This window comes from Chionomys nivalis, chromosome 10 (assembly GCF_950005125.1).
Source record: "Chionomys nivalis chromosome 10, mChiNiv1.1, whole genome shotgun sequence".
NCBI classification, from domain to species: Eukaryota; Metazoa; Chordata; class Mammalia; order Rodentia; family Cricetidae; genus Chionomys; species Chionomys nivalis.
Genome location: NC_080095.1, coordinates 7,425,597 through 7,438,443, shown reverse-complemented (window position 1 = coordinate 7,438,443; position 12,847 = coordinate 7,425,597). Strand labels below are relative to the sequence as shown.

The window sequence follows — 12,847 nt, the reverse complement described above, 5'->3', positions numbered from 1 at the left end:
TAGGTAGGTGGTCCTTGGACTGCCCACAGCTCATGGAACCCTGATTGCTCTTAGGGATGATGAGGGAGGGGGACTTCATTAGGGGAGCGGGAGGTAAATTGGAGGCAGTGGCAGGGAGGAGGCAGAAATCATAAATAAATAAATAATAAATAAATAAATAAATAAATAAATAAATAAGACCAAACCTAAGAATAATAGGGGTAGAAGAAGGAGAAGAACAGCTCAATGGCTCAGAAATATATTTAATAAAATAATAGAAGAAAACTTTCCCAACCTAAAGAAAGATATTCCTATGAAGGTTCAAGAAGCATACAGAACACTGAATAGACTGGATCAAAAATCCCCTCGCCATATAATAATCAAAAAACAAAACATACAGAGTAAAGAAAGAATATTAAGAGTTACAAAGGAAAAAGGTCAAGTTACTTATAAAGGCAAACCTATCAGACTTACACCTGACTTCTCTATGGAAACCATGAAAGCCAGAAGGTCCTGGATAGATGTACTGCAGAAACTAAGAGACTGTGGATGCAAGCCCAGACTACTATACCCAGCCAAGCTTTCGTTCACTATAAATGGAGAAAACAAAATTTTCCAGAATAAAAACATTTGTTTTACAAATTTAAACAATATGTAGCCACAAATTCAGCCTTACAGAAAGTAATAGAAGGAAAATCACAACCCAAGGAGTCCAACAATGCCCACAATAACTCAGACATCTAATGACCCTTCACCAGCACAACTCATAGAAGGGAAACACACAAATTCTACTACCAAAAAAATTGAACGGAGTTAACAACCACTGGTCATTAATATCACTTAATATCAATGGACTCAACACACGTATAAAAAGGCACCAGCTAAGAGATTGGATACAATAAAAGGATCCAACATTTTGCTGTTTACAAGAAACACACCTCAACCACAAAGACAGACATCTACTCAGAGGAAAGGGCTGGGAAAAGGTTTATCAAGCAAATGGACCTAAGAAACAAGCAGGTGTGGCCATACTAATTTCTAACAAAGTTGACTTAAAACTAAAATCAATCAGAAGAGATGGAGAAGGATATTTTATGCTCATAACAGGAACAATTCTTCAGGATGAAGTCTCAATCCTGAATATCTATGCCCCTAATGTAAAAGCACCAACTTATGTAAAAGAAACATAAGAACTCAAGGCAGTCATCAAACTACACACACTAATAGTAGGAGACTTCAACACTCCTCTCTCACCAAAGGACAGGTCAATCAGACAGAAACCTAACAGAGAAATAAGAGAATTAATGGAGGTAATGAATCAAATGGACTTAACAGACTTCTATAGAACATTCCACCAAAATAGGAAAGAGTATACCTTCTTCTCTGCAGCTCATGGAATCTTCTCAACAATTGACCACATACACAGTAACAGAGCATACTTCCACAGTTACAAAAAATATTAGTAACCACCTGTGTCTTGTCAGATCACCATGGATTAAAGTTAGAATTCAACAACAATGCTATCCCCAGAAAGCCTACATACTCATGGAAACTGAACAGTCAACTACTGAACAACACCTGGATCAGGAAAAAATAAAGAAAGAAATTAAAGTCTTTCTTGAATTCAATGAAAATAAAGATTCAACATACTCAAACCTATGGGACACGATGAAAGCAGTGCTCAGAGGAAAGTTCATAGCACTAATGCACAATTAAAGAAAACAGAGAAAGCACACATTGGAGATGTAATAGCCCATCTGAAAGCTCTAGAAAAAAAAGAAGCAGACTCGCCTAGGAGGAGTAGGAGACTGGAAATAATCAAACTGATGGCTGAAATCAACAAAATAGAAACACAGAAAACAATCCAAAGAATCAATGAAACAAAAAGCTGATTCTTGGAGAAAATCAACAAGATTGATAAAACTCTATCCAAACTAATCAAACAGTGGAGAGATAATACACAAATTATAAAATCAGAAATGAAAAGGGGGACATAACCACAGACACAGAGGAAAATCACAGAATCATTAGATCTTACTACAAAAGGCTGTATGCCACAAAATTGGAAAATGTGAAAGAAATGGACATTTTTTAGATAAGTACCTTATACAAAAGTTAAACCAGGACCAGGTGAATAATCTAAATAGACCTGTTGTTCGTGAAGAATTAGAAGTTGTTATCAAAAACCTCCCTACCAAAAAAAGCCCAAGTAGATGGTTTCACTGCAGAATTCTACCAGAACTTCTAAGAAGACCTAATACCTATTCTCCTTAATGTATTTCACAATATAGAAACAGAAGAGTCATTGCCAAATTCCTTTTATGAAGCTAGAGTAACCCTGATACATAAACCACATAAAGACTCAACCAAGAAAGAGAATTCCAGGCCAATCTCACTCATGAATATCGACACGAAAATCCTCAATAAAATACTGGCAAACCGAATCCAAGAACACATTAGAAAAATTATCCATTATGATCAAGTAGGCTTCATCCCACGGATGCAGGGCTGGTTCAACATACGAAAATCTATCAATGTAATCCATCATATAAATAAACTGTAAGAAAAAAACATATGATCATTTCATTAGATGCTGAAAAACCATTTGAGAAAATTCAACACCCCTTTTTGATAAGGGTCTTGGAGAGATTAGGGATAAAGTGTCATACCTATATATAAGAAAAGCTATTTACAAGCAAACAGCTAACATCAATTTAAATGAAGAGAAACTCAAAGCCATCCCACTACAATTGGGAACACAACAAAGCTATCCACTCTCTCCATATTTCTTCAATATAGTGCTTGAAGTTCTACCAATAGCAATAAGACAACATAAGGGAATTAAGGGGATTCGAATTGTAAAGGATAAAGTTAAACTTTCGTTATTTGCAGATGATATGATAGTGTAAATAAGTGACTCCAAAAACTCTACCAAAGAACTCCTACTGGTGATAAACACCTTTAGTAATGTGGCAGGATACAAGATCAACTCCAGTAAATCAGTTGCCCTCCTATAAACAAAGGATAAGGAAGCAGAGAAGGAAATCAGAGAAGTATCACCTTTCACAATAGCCACAAATAGCATAAAATATCTTGGGGTAACTCTAACCAAGGAAGTGAAAGATCTATTTGACAAGAACTTTAAGTCTTTGAAGAAAGAAATTGAAGAGGATACCAGAAAATGGAAGGATCTCTCTTGCTCTTGGATTGGGAGGATCAACATAGTAAAAATGGCAATTCTACCAAAGGCAATTTATAGATTCATTGCAATCCCCATCAAGGTCCCATCAAAATTCTTCACAGATCTTGAGAGGATATTAATCAACTTTATATGGAAAAACAAAAATCCCAGTATAGCAAAAACAATCTTATACAATAAAGGAACTTCTGGAGGCATTACCATCCCTGACTTCAAACTCTATTACATAGCTACAGTATTGAAAACAGCTTGGTATTGGCATAAAAACAGAGAAGTTGACAAATGGAATAGAATAGAAGACCCTGATTTTAACTCTCAATCCTATGAACACCTGATTTTCGATAAAGGAGCTAGAAGTATACAATGGAAGAAAGAAAGCATCTTCATCAAATGGTGCTGGTATAACTGGATGTCAACCTGTAGAAGAATGAAAATAGATCCTTACCTATCACCATGAACAAAACTCAGTATCAATCTGAACACACTGAACATGATAGAAGGGAAAGTGGGAAGTATTCTACAATATATGGGCACAAGAGATCAATTCCTATGTATATCCCAAGCAGCACAGACATTAAGGGCACCATTGAATAAATGGGACCTCCTGAAACTGAGAAGCTTCTGTAAAGCAAAGGACACTGTCACTAAGACAAAAAGGCAGCCTACTGACTGGGAGAAGATCTTCACCAACCCTGCAACAGACAAACGTCTGATCTCCAAAATATATAAAGAACTCAAGAAACTAGACTTCAAAATGCTAATTAACCCAATTAAAAATCTGACACTGAACTGAACAGAGAATTCTCAACAGAAGTTCAAATGTCCAAAAGACACTTAAGGTCATGCAAAACCTCCTTAGTGATCAGGGAAATGCAAATCAAAACAACTTTGAGATACCATCTTACACCTGTCAGAATGGCTAAAACCAAAAACAGCAATGATAGCTTTTGCTGGAGAGGTTGTGGAGTAAGGGGCACACTCATCCATTGCTGGCGGGAATGCAAACTTGTGCAACCACTTTGGAAATCAGTGTGATGATTTCTCAGGAAATTCAGGATCAACGTACCCCAGGACCCAGCAATACCACTCTTGGGAATATACCCAAGAGATGCCCTATCATATGACCAAAGCATTTGTTCAACTATGTTCATAGCAGCACTATTTGTAATAACCAGAACCTGGAAACAACCTAGATGTCCTTCAATGGAAGAATGGATGAAGAAAGTGTGGAATATATACACATTAGAGTACTACTCAGTGGTAAAAAACAATGACATCTTGAATTTTGCATGCAAATGGATGGAAATAGAAAACACTATCCTGAGTGAGGCAACCCAGACCCAAAAAGATGAACATGTGATGTACTCACCCATAATTGGTTTCTAGCCATAAATATAGGACATTGAACCTACAATTTTTGATCCTAGAGAAGCCAAATAAGAAGGTGAACCCAAAGAAAAACATATAGTCATCCCCCTGGATTGTCGGAGTGGGATGGGAGTAAGGGGAAATGGGGAGAGAAAAGTGAGTAAGGGAGGATGGGGGGAGCTTGGGGGGAATGGGATGGTTGGGATAAATGAAGATTGCATATGGGAGCAGGGAAGTATATTTCCTAATTAAGGGAGCCATCTTAGGGTTGGCAAGAGACTTGTCTCCTGAGAGGCCCACAGATGTCGAAGGAGATGTCCCCAGCTAGTTCCTTGGGCAACTGAGGAGGAGGAACCTGAAATGACCCTATCCTATAGCCATACTGATGAATATCTTGCATATCACCATAGAACTTTCATCTGGTAAGGTTGGATATAGAGACAGAGACCCATATTGGAGCACCAGACTGAGCTCCCAAGGGTCAAATGAGGAGCAGAAGGACGGATAACATGAACAAGGAATTCAGGACCGTGAGGGGTGCACCCACCCACTGTGACAGTGGAACTGATCTATTGGAGGCTCACCAAGGCCAGCTGGACTGGGACTGAAAAAGCATGGGATAATACCAAACTCTCTGAACATGTTGGACAATGAGGGCTTATGAGAAGCCAAGGACAATGGCACTGGGTTTTGATCCTGCTGCATGAACTGGCTTTGTGGGATCCTAGCCTATTTGGAGGTTCACCTTCCTGGACCTGGATGGAGGGGGGAAGACCTTGTACTTTCCACAGGGCATGGAACCCTGACTGCTCTTCATACAGGAGAGGGATGGGGAAAGGAGTGGGGGGAGGGGGAGAGGAGGTGGGGGAGGGGGAAAGCAATGGGAGTAGGGGGAGCAAAATGGGAGGCGGGTAAAAAGCAGAAATTTTTTCAATAAAAAATAAATAAATAAAAAGAACAAAAAAAAGTGAGAGACAAAGCAACATTCAGAATGTTTGTTTTTGTGAATGTCTTAAGGTTCATCTTCTCTGTCATGTCAGTCTCAGGGCAGCTTCCTGCTCATCCAGGGTTTCTGACACACTCAGGATGTGGTTGCAACACTGTGTCTAGCACAGTAATAGACTGCAGAGTCTTCAGATGTCAGGCTGCTGAGCTCCATGTAGGCTGTCCTGGAGGATTTGTCTGCAGTCAGTTTGGCCTTGCCCTGGAATTTCTGTGCATAGCTAGTACCACCAGTATTAGGATTAATTTCTCCAATCCACTCCAAGCCCTGTCCAGGTCTCTGCTTCACCCACATAATAAAATAGCCAGTGAAGGTGTAACCTGAAGTCTTGCAGGGCAACTTCACTGAGGTCCCAGGTTTCCCCAGTTCAGGCCCTGACTGATGCAGCTGTACCTGGGAGTGGACACCTGTGAAGAAAAAGAAAAAGTAGATTGTCAGAGACATTGTCACCTCAGTCCCTGTCTTCTCCTCAGGTTTGGAATTGGAAACCTCTTACCTATAATTACTGACACAAGGAAGAGAATGACATAGCTCCATCCCATGATGTGGGCCTTGTGTGCTCAGTGACTGTGGAGAAGACAATGATCATATGTTGTTGTTGGCTGTGGACATTTCCTGTATTTACCATAATAGACTCAGGCAATTTGCATATTCAAGAACAGGGGACTTCTTAAATAAGCTTCTAGTCCAGTTTGAGAAGGTGGGGAAGGACGCTTGAGTGAAATTCAAGTCCTAATCCAGTCTGAGGAAATGCATCGCATATCATTCCCTCAGCTCTGCAGACATTGTGGGTGTAACAGTAAGGTCCTAAGCTCTCAATAGATTTCTCCCTGAGTCAGTTGCTCCACTTTGTAACAAGGTTATCATTTTGATTTAAAGATGGAGGTTGTGATGATAATGGTGGTGACTGGAAATTTCAAAACTTACTAAATTTTGAGGAATTACAGCCTCATATCACATGACTAATATTTGCCATAATAGAAGGTTTAATAGAAAAACTCACTGTAATGACCTAAAGAAACATACCTCAGAAATATTTGCATACGGATGTTTAATGCAGCACTTTTTAACATAACTTATGGAAATAAACTTCATGTCTGTCAGGAGATGATTGCACCAAGAAGACATGGCTATATGTGTGACACAACAGGACTAGGTCATCTGAAGAATAAGGAACTTATATCATCTTTAGGAAATCAATGTAACTGGAGATAACTGGATTAATTAAAATTATGTCTGAAATACAGATAATATATGAAACTCTAAGTAGTTTTCATATATTGAATAAGTACAGTGAACTATTTGTGCAAATATCTAACAACTTAAAAATGAAAATGTCTAGCAGAATATAGCAAAAACAGGAATATCTAGAAAATAAAATGTAGGTATTAAGAGGGAAATATGCACACAGTTGTAAAATGTACAGTTCTGAAAATTCTAAACATATATAAAATTGTTATTTTCATTTTTCCAAATAATTGTGCCTATTCTATAAAATTTTCCTTTATGTATAAATTATAGTATAATCTTGTCTATCCCCAACTATGTTCCTCTGTATTCTTTGGGACGTTCCAAAAAGTCTCTGTTTTGTTTCATAATAGCAGAGTAAGTCCAAACTGTGCTATCTATATACACGTAGGTGTGTCATTCCATAGTACAGAAAGTGATGAAAGAGCCTCTAGAGACTTTCCCAAAAGTGATTATACTTTTCTCATCACTCATCCAATACCAATAGACTCAAAACTTGGAGTTGGTCAAAAAAGAATCCCTGCTTATCATGTTGCAATATTTCTTCAAATTTTTAATTGTTTTCTCATAACGTACATCCCAATCAAAGTTTCTTCTTACTCTTCTCTCTCACCCATATGTCTGTCTCCCACAGATGCATCCTGCTCTGTCTCCACCGAGAAAATTGCAGACATTCCAGGAACATCCATAAAATATGGCATAGGAAGCTACAATAAGACCAGGCAAGTACCATATCATCAGCCTGGATGAATCAACCCAGTAGAAAGAAAAGTGTCCCACAAGTAAGGCAATGAATCAGACAGACCCCAATTCCAGTGTTAGTAATCCCCAAAGCATGCCAAGCTGTTTAGCAATAACAGGTATGCTGAGGACCTAAATCAGGCCTACCAGATCCCTGATTTCCACAAACCCCCATGAGTCTTCATTAGTTGATTATGTGGACAGTGATCTCATGGTGTATGTGGGGTCTCTGGTTTTTACAATCCTTTATCCCACTCCTTAGTAGGACTTCATGAATTCCACCTAGTATTTGGCTCTAGGACAATGAATCTGCTCCCATCAGTTGCTGGATGTAGTCTCCTTGGTCTCAATGATGAAGATTCTGCTAGGTTTCAGTCCAGAATACTCTCCTGGCAGGACAAGCTAACTGTAGATTTTTGTGGCTGGTTTGGTGTCCTAACACCTCCACTTAGACCTTGCATGGTTACAGAAGGTATTATATTTAGGAAAACTCGTACAATGGAAAATCTATGCAATCTATGAAGCTAATTTTACCAAAGATTTCTAGTAATGGGGGACACAGTCTGAACTGGCCAGTTTTTAATATTTTTTTTAAATTGTTAATTTGTGTTCAATGGTGAAATAAAGGCAGAAATAAACAAGATACCTATAAAAACTTTGGAAGAAAGCTTATGAAATTCAATTCTCATTTCTACCAAGTAGATACAAAGCAATTCAAACAATATTGCCAAATTTACACGCAAACATCTTTACTCACTCAATTACTTCACAGACTCTCATGCTGTAATGTTGACTTGCTTGATTTGTTGAGATCATGAGCTGGTAACTGTAGATTCTGAGAGTTCATATGTATAGTAGCTATTCCAGGTCCTGAAGATGACATTTCATGGCTACCCACTCCATATTTTGGTTCTTAAATTTGATCCCATCTTTTTGTGAAGGTCCCTGGGTTTTGGTTTCAAAGTGGATACAGATGAGTACTCAGTCTTCTATTTTTAGCACTTTGACCAGGTATGAATGTTTACATTAATTATTACTCACTGCATACAGAAGTTCTTGTCATCCCGGTTAAGAACAGGAATAATCTACTGGTTGTAAAAATAAATGTTTATATTGCAATTTGACAATGTGCCTGTTAGCAATGAAACTTGGGTAGGGAATACTAGGGCCTATGTTATCCCAAGTCATAGGCTTTTGAACATGTTTACCAGGGATAAATATTTACAATGAATTATGCAAAGAATATAATTAGATTAAAGTTGATCATCATATAACTATCAGGCACTAGTGAGTTTATCTTACTGGAAGACTGTTATTGAAGATTACAAGCTCTGGTACTTTATATGATCATTGATGTCCTTTTTCCCACTTCAGACTGAATAACACCTTCACACATTAGGGAAGGTAGCTGAAGGGAGAATTTCTCATTCAATTTATGGTTGGTTTCTCTATGACATACAGTGATGCAGTCCTTATCTCACAGTGAAATGCAGTTCATAACAACTTTAATGTTCTATATTTACCTCAGTTAGAATGACAATGAACAAGAAAATAAATGATAGCAAATGCATACTTCGTTGGGGAGAAAGTGTAATCCTCATGAACTGTTGATGACAGTATACACTAGTGTCCTGGCTTTGAAAATTTCATCAAATTACTAAATAAAACTGTTCTGTAGTCTAGCCTTATCACTCCAAGTGTATACTCAAGAGACTTTACATCTTACTATAAATGCACTTGCACATCAATATTTATTGCTACTCTATTCACAACAGATGGGAAATGGGAGCAACCTAGATTTTCAGCAAAGGATAAATAGATAATGAAAGCTGGGGTGCATAAACAATGGGATATTACTCAATAATAAAACAAGAATCATGAACTCTATAAGTGAATGGTTGAAACTGGAATAAATATGCTGAGTGAGGTCACCCAGGTCCATGAAGACAAATGATTCGTGTTCTCTCACCTTTGTGATTCCACAATTTGAATACCTGCTTTATGGGTTTAATTTATAGAAGTCAACTGACTAGAAACTTGTCATTAGGGTCTGAGGAATAGAGAAGTATAATAAAACAGGGACAAAAGAAAACTGGAGGGGTACCCTGGAGAAAGAAAGTTTCAAGCATGAACTGGCACTTAGGAATGAGAAATCAGGAATTGGTGTAAGGCAAACCAAAATTAGGGATGATAAGAGAGCTATTTGTAAATATAGGATCCTGCAGCAGAAGTAAAAAATAAAGATGTAGACAGAATGGAGTGTGTGTTGCATGACAAAGTGAAGTTAGGTTGCTTACAGTAGAGTTAAGTGTACTATGGAATAAAGAGAAACATAAATTACCTTTGTTTTTCAATAACAGAACACAGTGAACTAATAAACAGTAAATAATTGCCTTGTTGTTAATTTGCAGTTTTCTTTGGTTGACAATATTTTTTGTGTTAAGATAATAATGTGATGAGAGAGCATTTACATAAAAACTAATGAATTAAAAAAGTTGTAGGCAAACCTTGTTATATCTAGATAAGACTTGTAGTTTAGCTATTAGTGCTATTTCAGTGGTCTGTTTTCATCATGATCTATGGTTATCTGGATTATGGCAGAAACCTGAGTAGAAAGTTCAAGGATGAACTTTGAATTTTATTTTAACCTGTGAGCCTTTAGACAGAGGTACCTGTCTGTGTAAACAGTGCTGCTTTCCAAATACATGAGTTATCAATTTAACATCTCAATGCCCAATTAGAATAACTCTCTATGAGTTAATGGTCAGAGAGGCCTGACAGGTATAAAATCAGTATGAGGTATTGAAATTGTCCTCAGTTGACCCCAATAACTCAATATATAGACTTTATATCTAGAAACAAAAACTCAGTAGATTGTAGGAGCCAGAGCAGATTGGGTGTCCTAAGGAAACTATCTTAGACACATAACAAGACTGAAGCATACGTGGAGCTACAGAGATTATGAAAGCATGCACAATGCCTGCAAAGATTCTATCCAAAAGGGTTTTCACTGATGAGAGAGAGAGAGAGAGAGAGAGAGAGAGAGAGAGAGAGAGAGAGAGAGAGAGAAGCTTTCAACCCAAAGTAAGAAGTTTCAGCAATTATTGCTTGGAAAGGAAGAAATAGTTTTCTGTAATTGAGTCTCACTGGGTATATTAACCACACTTAAGGGTGGATACATGCCCAGGAGTAGATGGCCAACACAAAATGACCTCAACTGTATGTTTGTAGATATTCTCTATCATATGAATTTATACTGCATTTCTTTAAATCTAATATGTTTTTGCTTAGTACTATGGTTCGAGGGTGAATTGTTTAAAATTTTTTGGTTTGGTTTGGTGTACTTTAGTTTCTCTCTCTCTCTCTGTCTCTTTCTGTGTCTCTGTCTCTCTGTCTCTCTCTGTGTGTGTGTGTGTGCCTGTGTCTGTCTGTCTGTCTGTCTATCTATCTATCTATCTATCTATCTATCTATCTATCTATCATCTATCTATCTATCTATCTATCATATCTATCATCTAGCTATTTTTCTCTCTTTCTCTCTGTGTGTTTCCTTGTTATAATGTATGTTCTGTGTATTTTCTTGTTATAATCCTATTTTTAAACTTGTTTTCTTTATGTGTTTCCTTTCTACAGAGAAAAAGAGCTGGATGATAGGGAAGAAGGAAGGATCTAGAAAAAGTTAGAAGATGAAAATCAGTAATTATAATATATTTCATTAAAATTTATTTTAAAAATATATAAACAGCAAAGAAAGCTGAATAAAATAAGCAAGAAAATTTAAACCTCTGAAAATTTTAATGAGTAATTTTTACTGTTCTTGAGCATGGAAACATCACATGTCAATCACAGCAGGTGCAGATCAGCTAGTCGATTTTAAGGAAGGACACCTTGTTGATAGCCCTTAGGTCTGTCACCATTTTTAATTTTCCATATTTCTTTTTAACAACAAATACAGGAGAATTCCAAGGACTAGTAGATTCTTCTATATGTCGAGCATCTAATTTCTTTTTTACCAGCTGTTCTAAATCCTGCACCTTTTCCTCAGCTAGAGGTCACAGCTTTACCATTGGATTCTCAGTTAAGCATTTAAATGTAGCGTTGTTGGTACCTCTGGAGGTTTATCAATTGCTTTGTATTCTTGTACAGCCCAAAAGGCTAGTGTCTGTCTTCTGCACTATTTTCAAATATTATCCTCAAACATAAGTTTTGGAGGCTGGAGGAATGTTAATTTGGGTATTCCATTGCTGCAATATGTCACAACCCCACAAATTCACTGCAATATTGGCTATATATGGCCTCTGTCTTCCTATTTGCCCTTCTGGACCTATACCTTCAACCCATTGTGTGCTTTGTTTCACCTGAGATAGGGTTCCAATTCCCAGGAACTGAACATCTACCCTTCAGGAGGTCAATTCAGATGCCAAAATTCTTTAGTAATGATACTTACATCCATGCCTGTGTCTAATAAACCTCCAATAAAAATGTCGTTTATACAAACTTTTAGCTTTGGTCTTTGATCATTTATAGAAGTCTTGCAAAATATATGTTTCCTCTGTCCTACTGGAGTTTTTTACTCATCCTCCACATTTAACATCATTCAGACCAGTATTGCTTTTTAGAACAGGCATTGGATTTTTTAATTTTCCAGGTAAGACATTTTCTCCACAGTAACTGGGAATGACTGGACCACATTTGTCATGGGGGACTGCGAGAGATACCCCATGGTATTTCCAAATGGTATTTGGTTGCCTTGTCTATCTGTCATTGACCTACATTCATTGGTCCAATGTCAACCTTTGCCACACTTCCTACATATTCCTGGAAGCTGAGTCCTCTTATTTCTGCCATTCCCATAGGAGGCATTATTCCTAGAAATCCATTGCCTACAATACTTTTTCAGATGTCCCATTCTACCACAATTAAAACATCAGGTATTCTGATGTCATCTCTTACCATTGGATATTGCTTCTCATATCTATGCTTCAGTACCATAGTCAAGTTTCTCAAAATTCACTGTATGCAAGATCCATTCATCTATCGGTGCTGATCTTATCTTTTAATGCCCAGGGATCTGTTTGCACTCAATGTTGGCATTCTCATAAGCCAAATATTTAATTATTATACATCTTGCTTATGGGTCAATTACCCGTATTTGTACAACCCTAGTTAGTCTTTGCAAAAAGTCATTAAAAGTTTCTCTCTGACACTGTTTAACCCTAAGATATGATTCAACTCTCCTTCCTATGTCCTGAATCCTGTCCCAAGCCTTTAAAGCTACTGTGGTACATAGGACAAGGTGTGGTCATCAT

General features: G+C 37.5%; 1 gene segment (V, D, J or C); it reads right to left on the bottom strand.

Annotated features, from left to right (window-relative positions):
* Positions 1–5,627: 5,627 nt before the first annotated feature.
* On the bottom strand, positions 5,628–6,091 carry LOC130882348 (Ig heavy chain V region 23-like). The segment is given in 2 exon segments: positions 5,628–5,956; positions 6,046–6,091. Coding segments are annotated over 2 exon segments (375 nt in total).
* Positions 6,092–12,847: the final 6,756 nt, after the last annotated feature.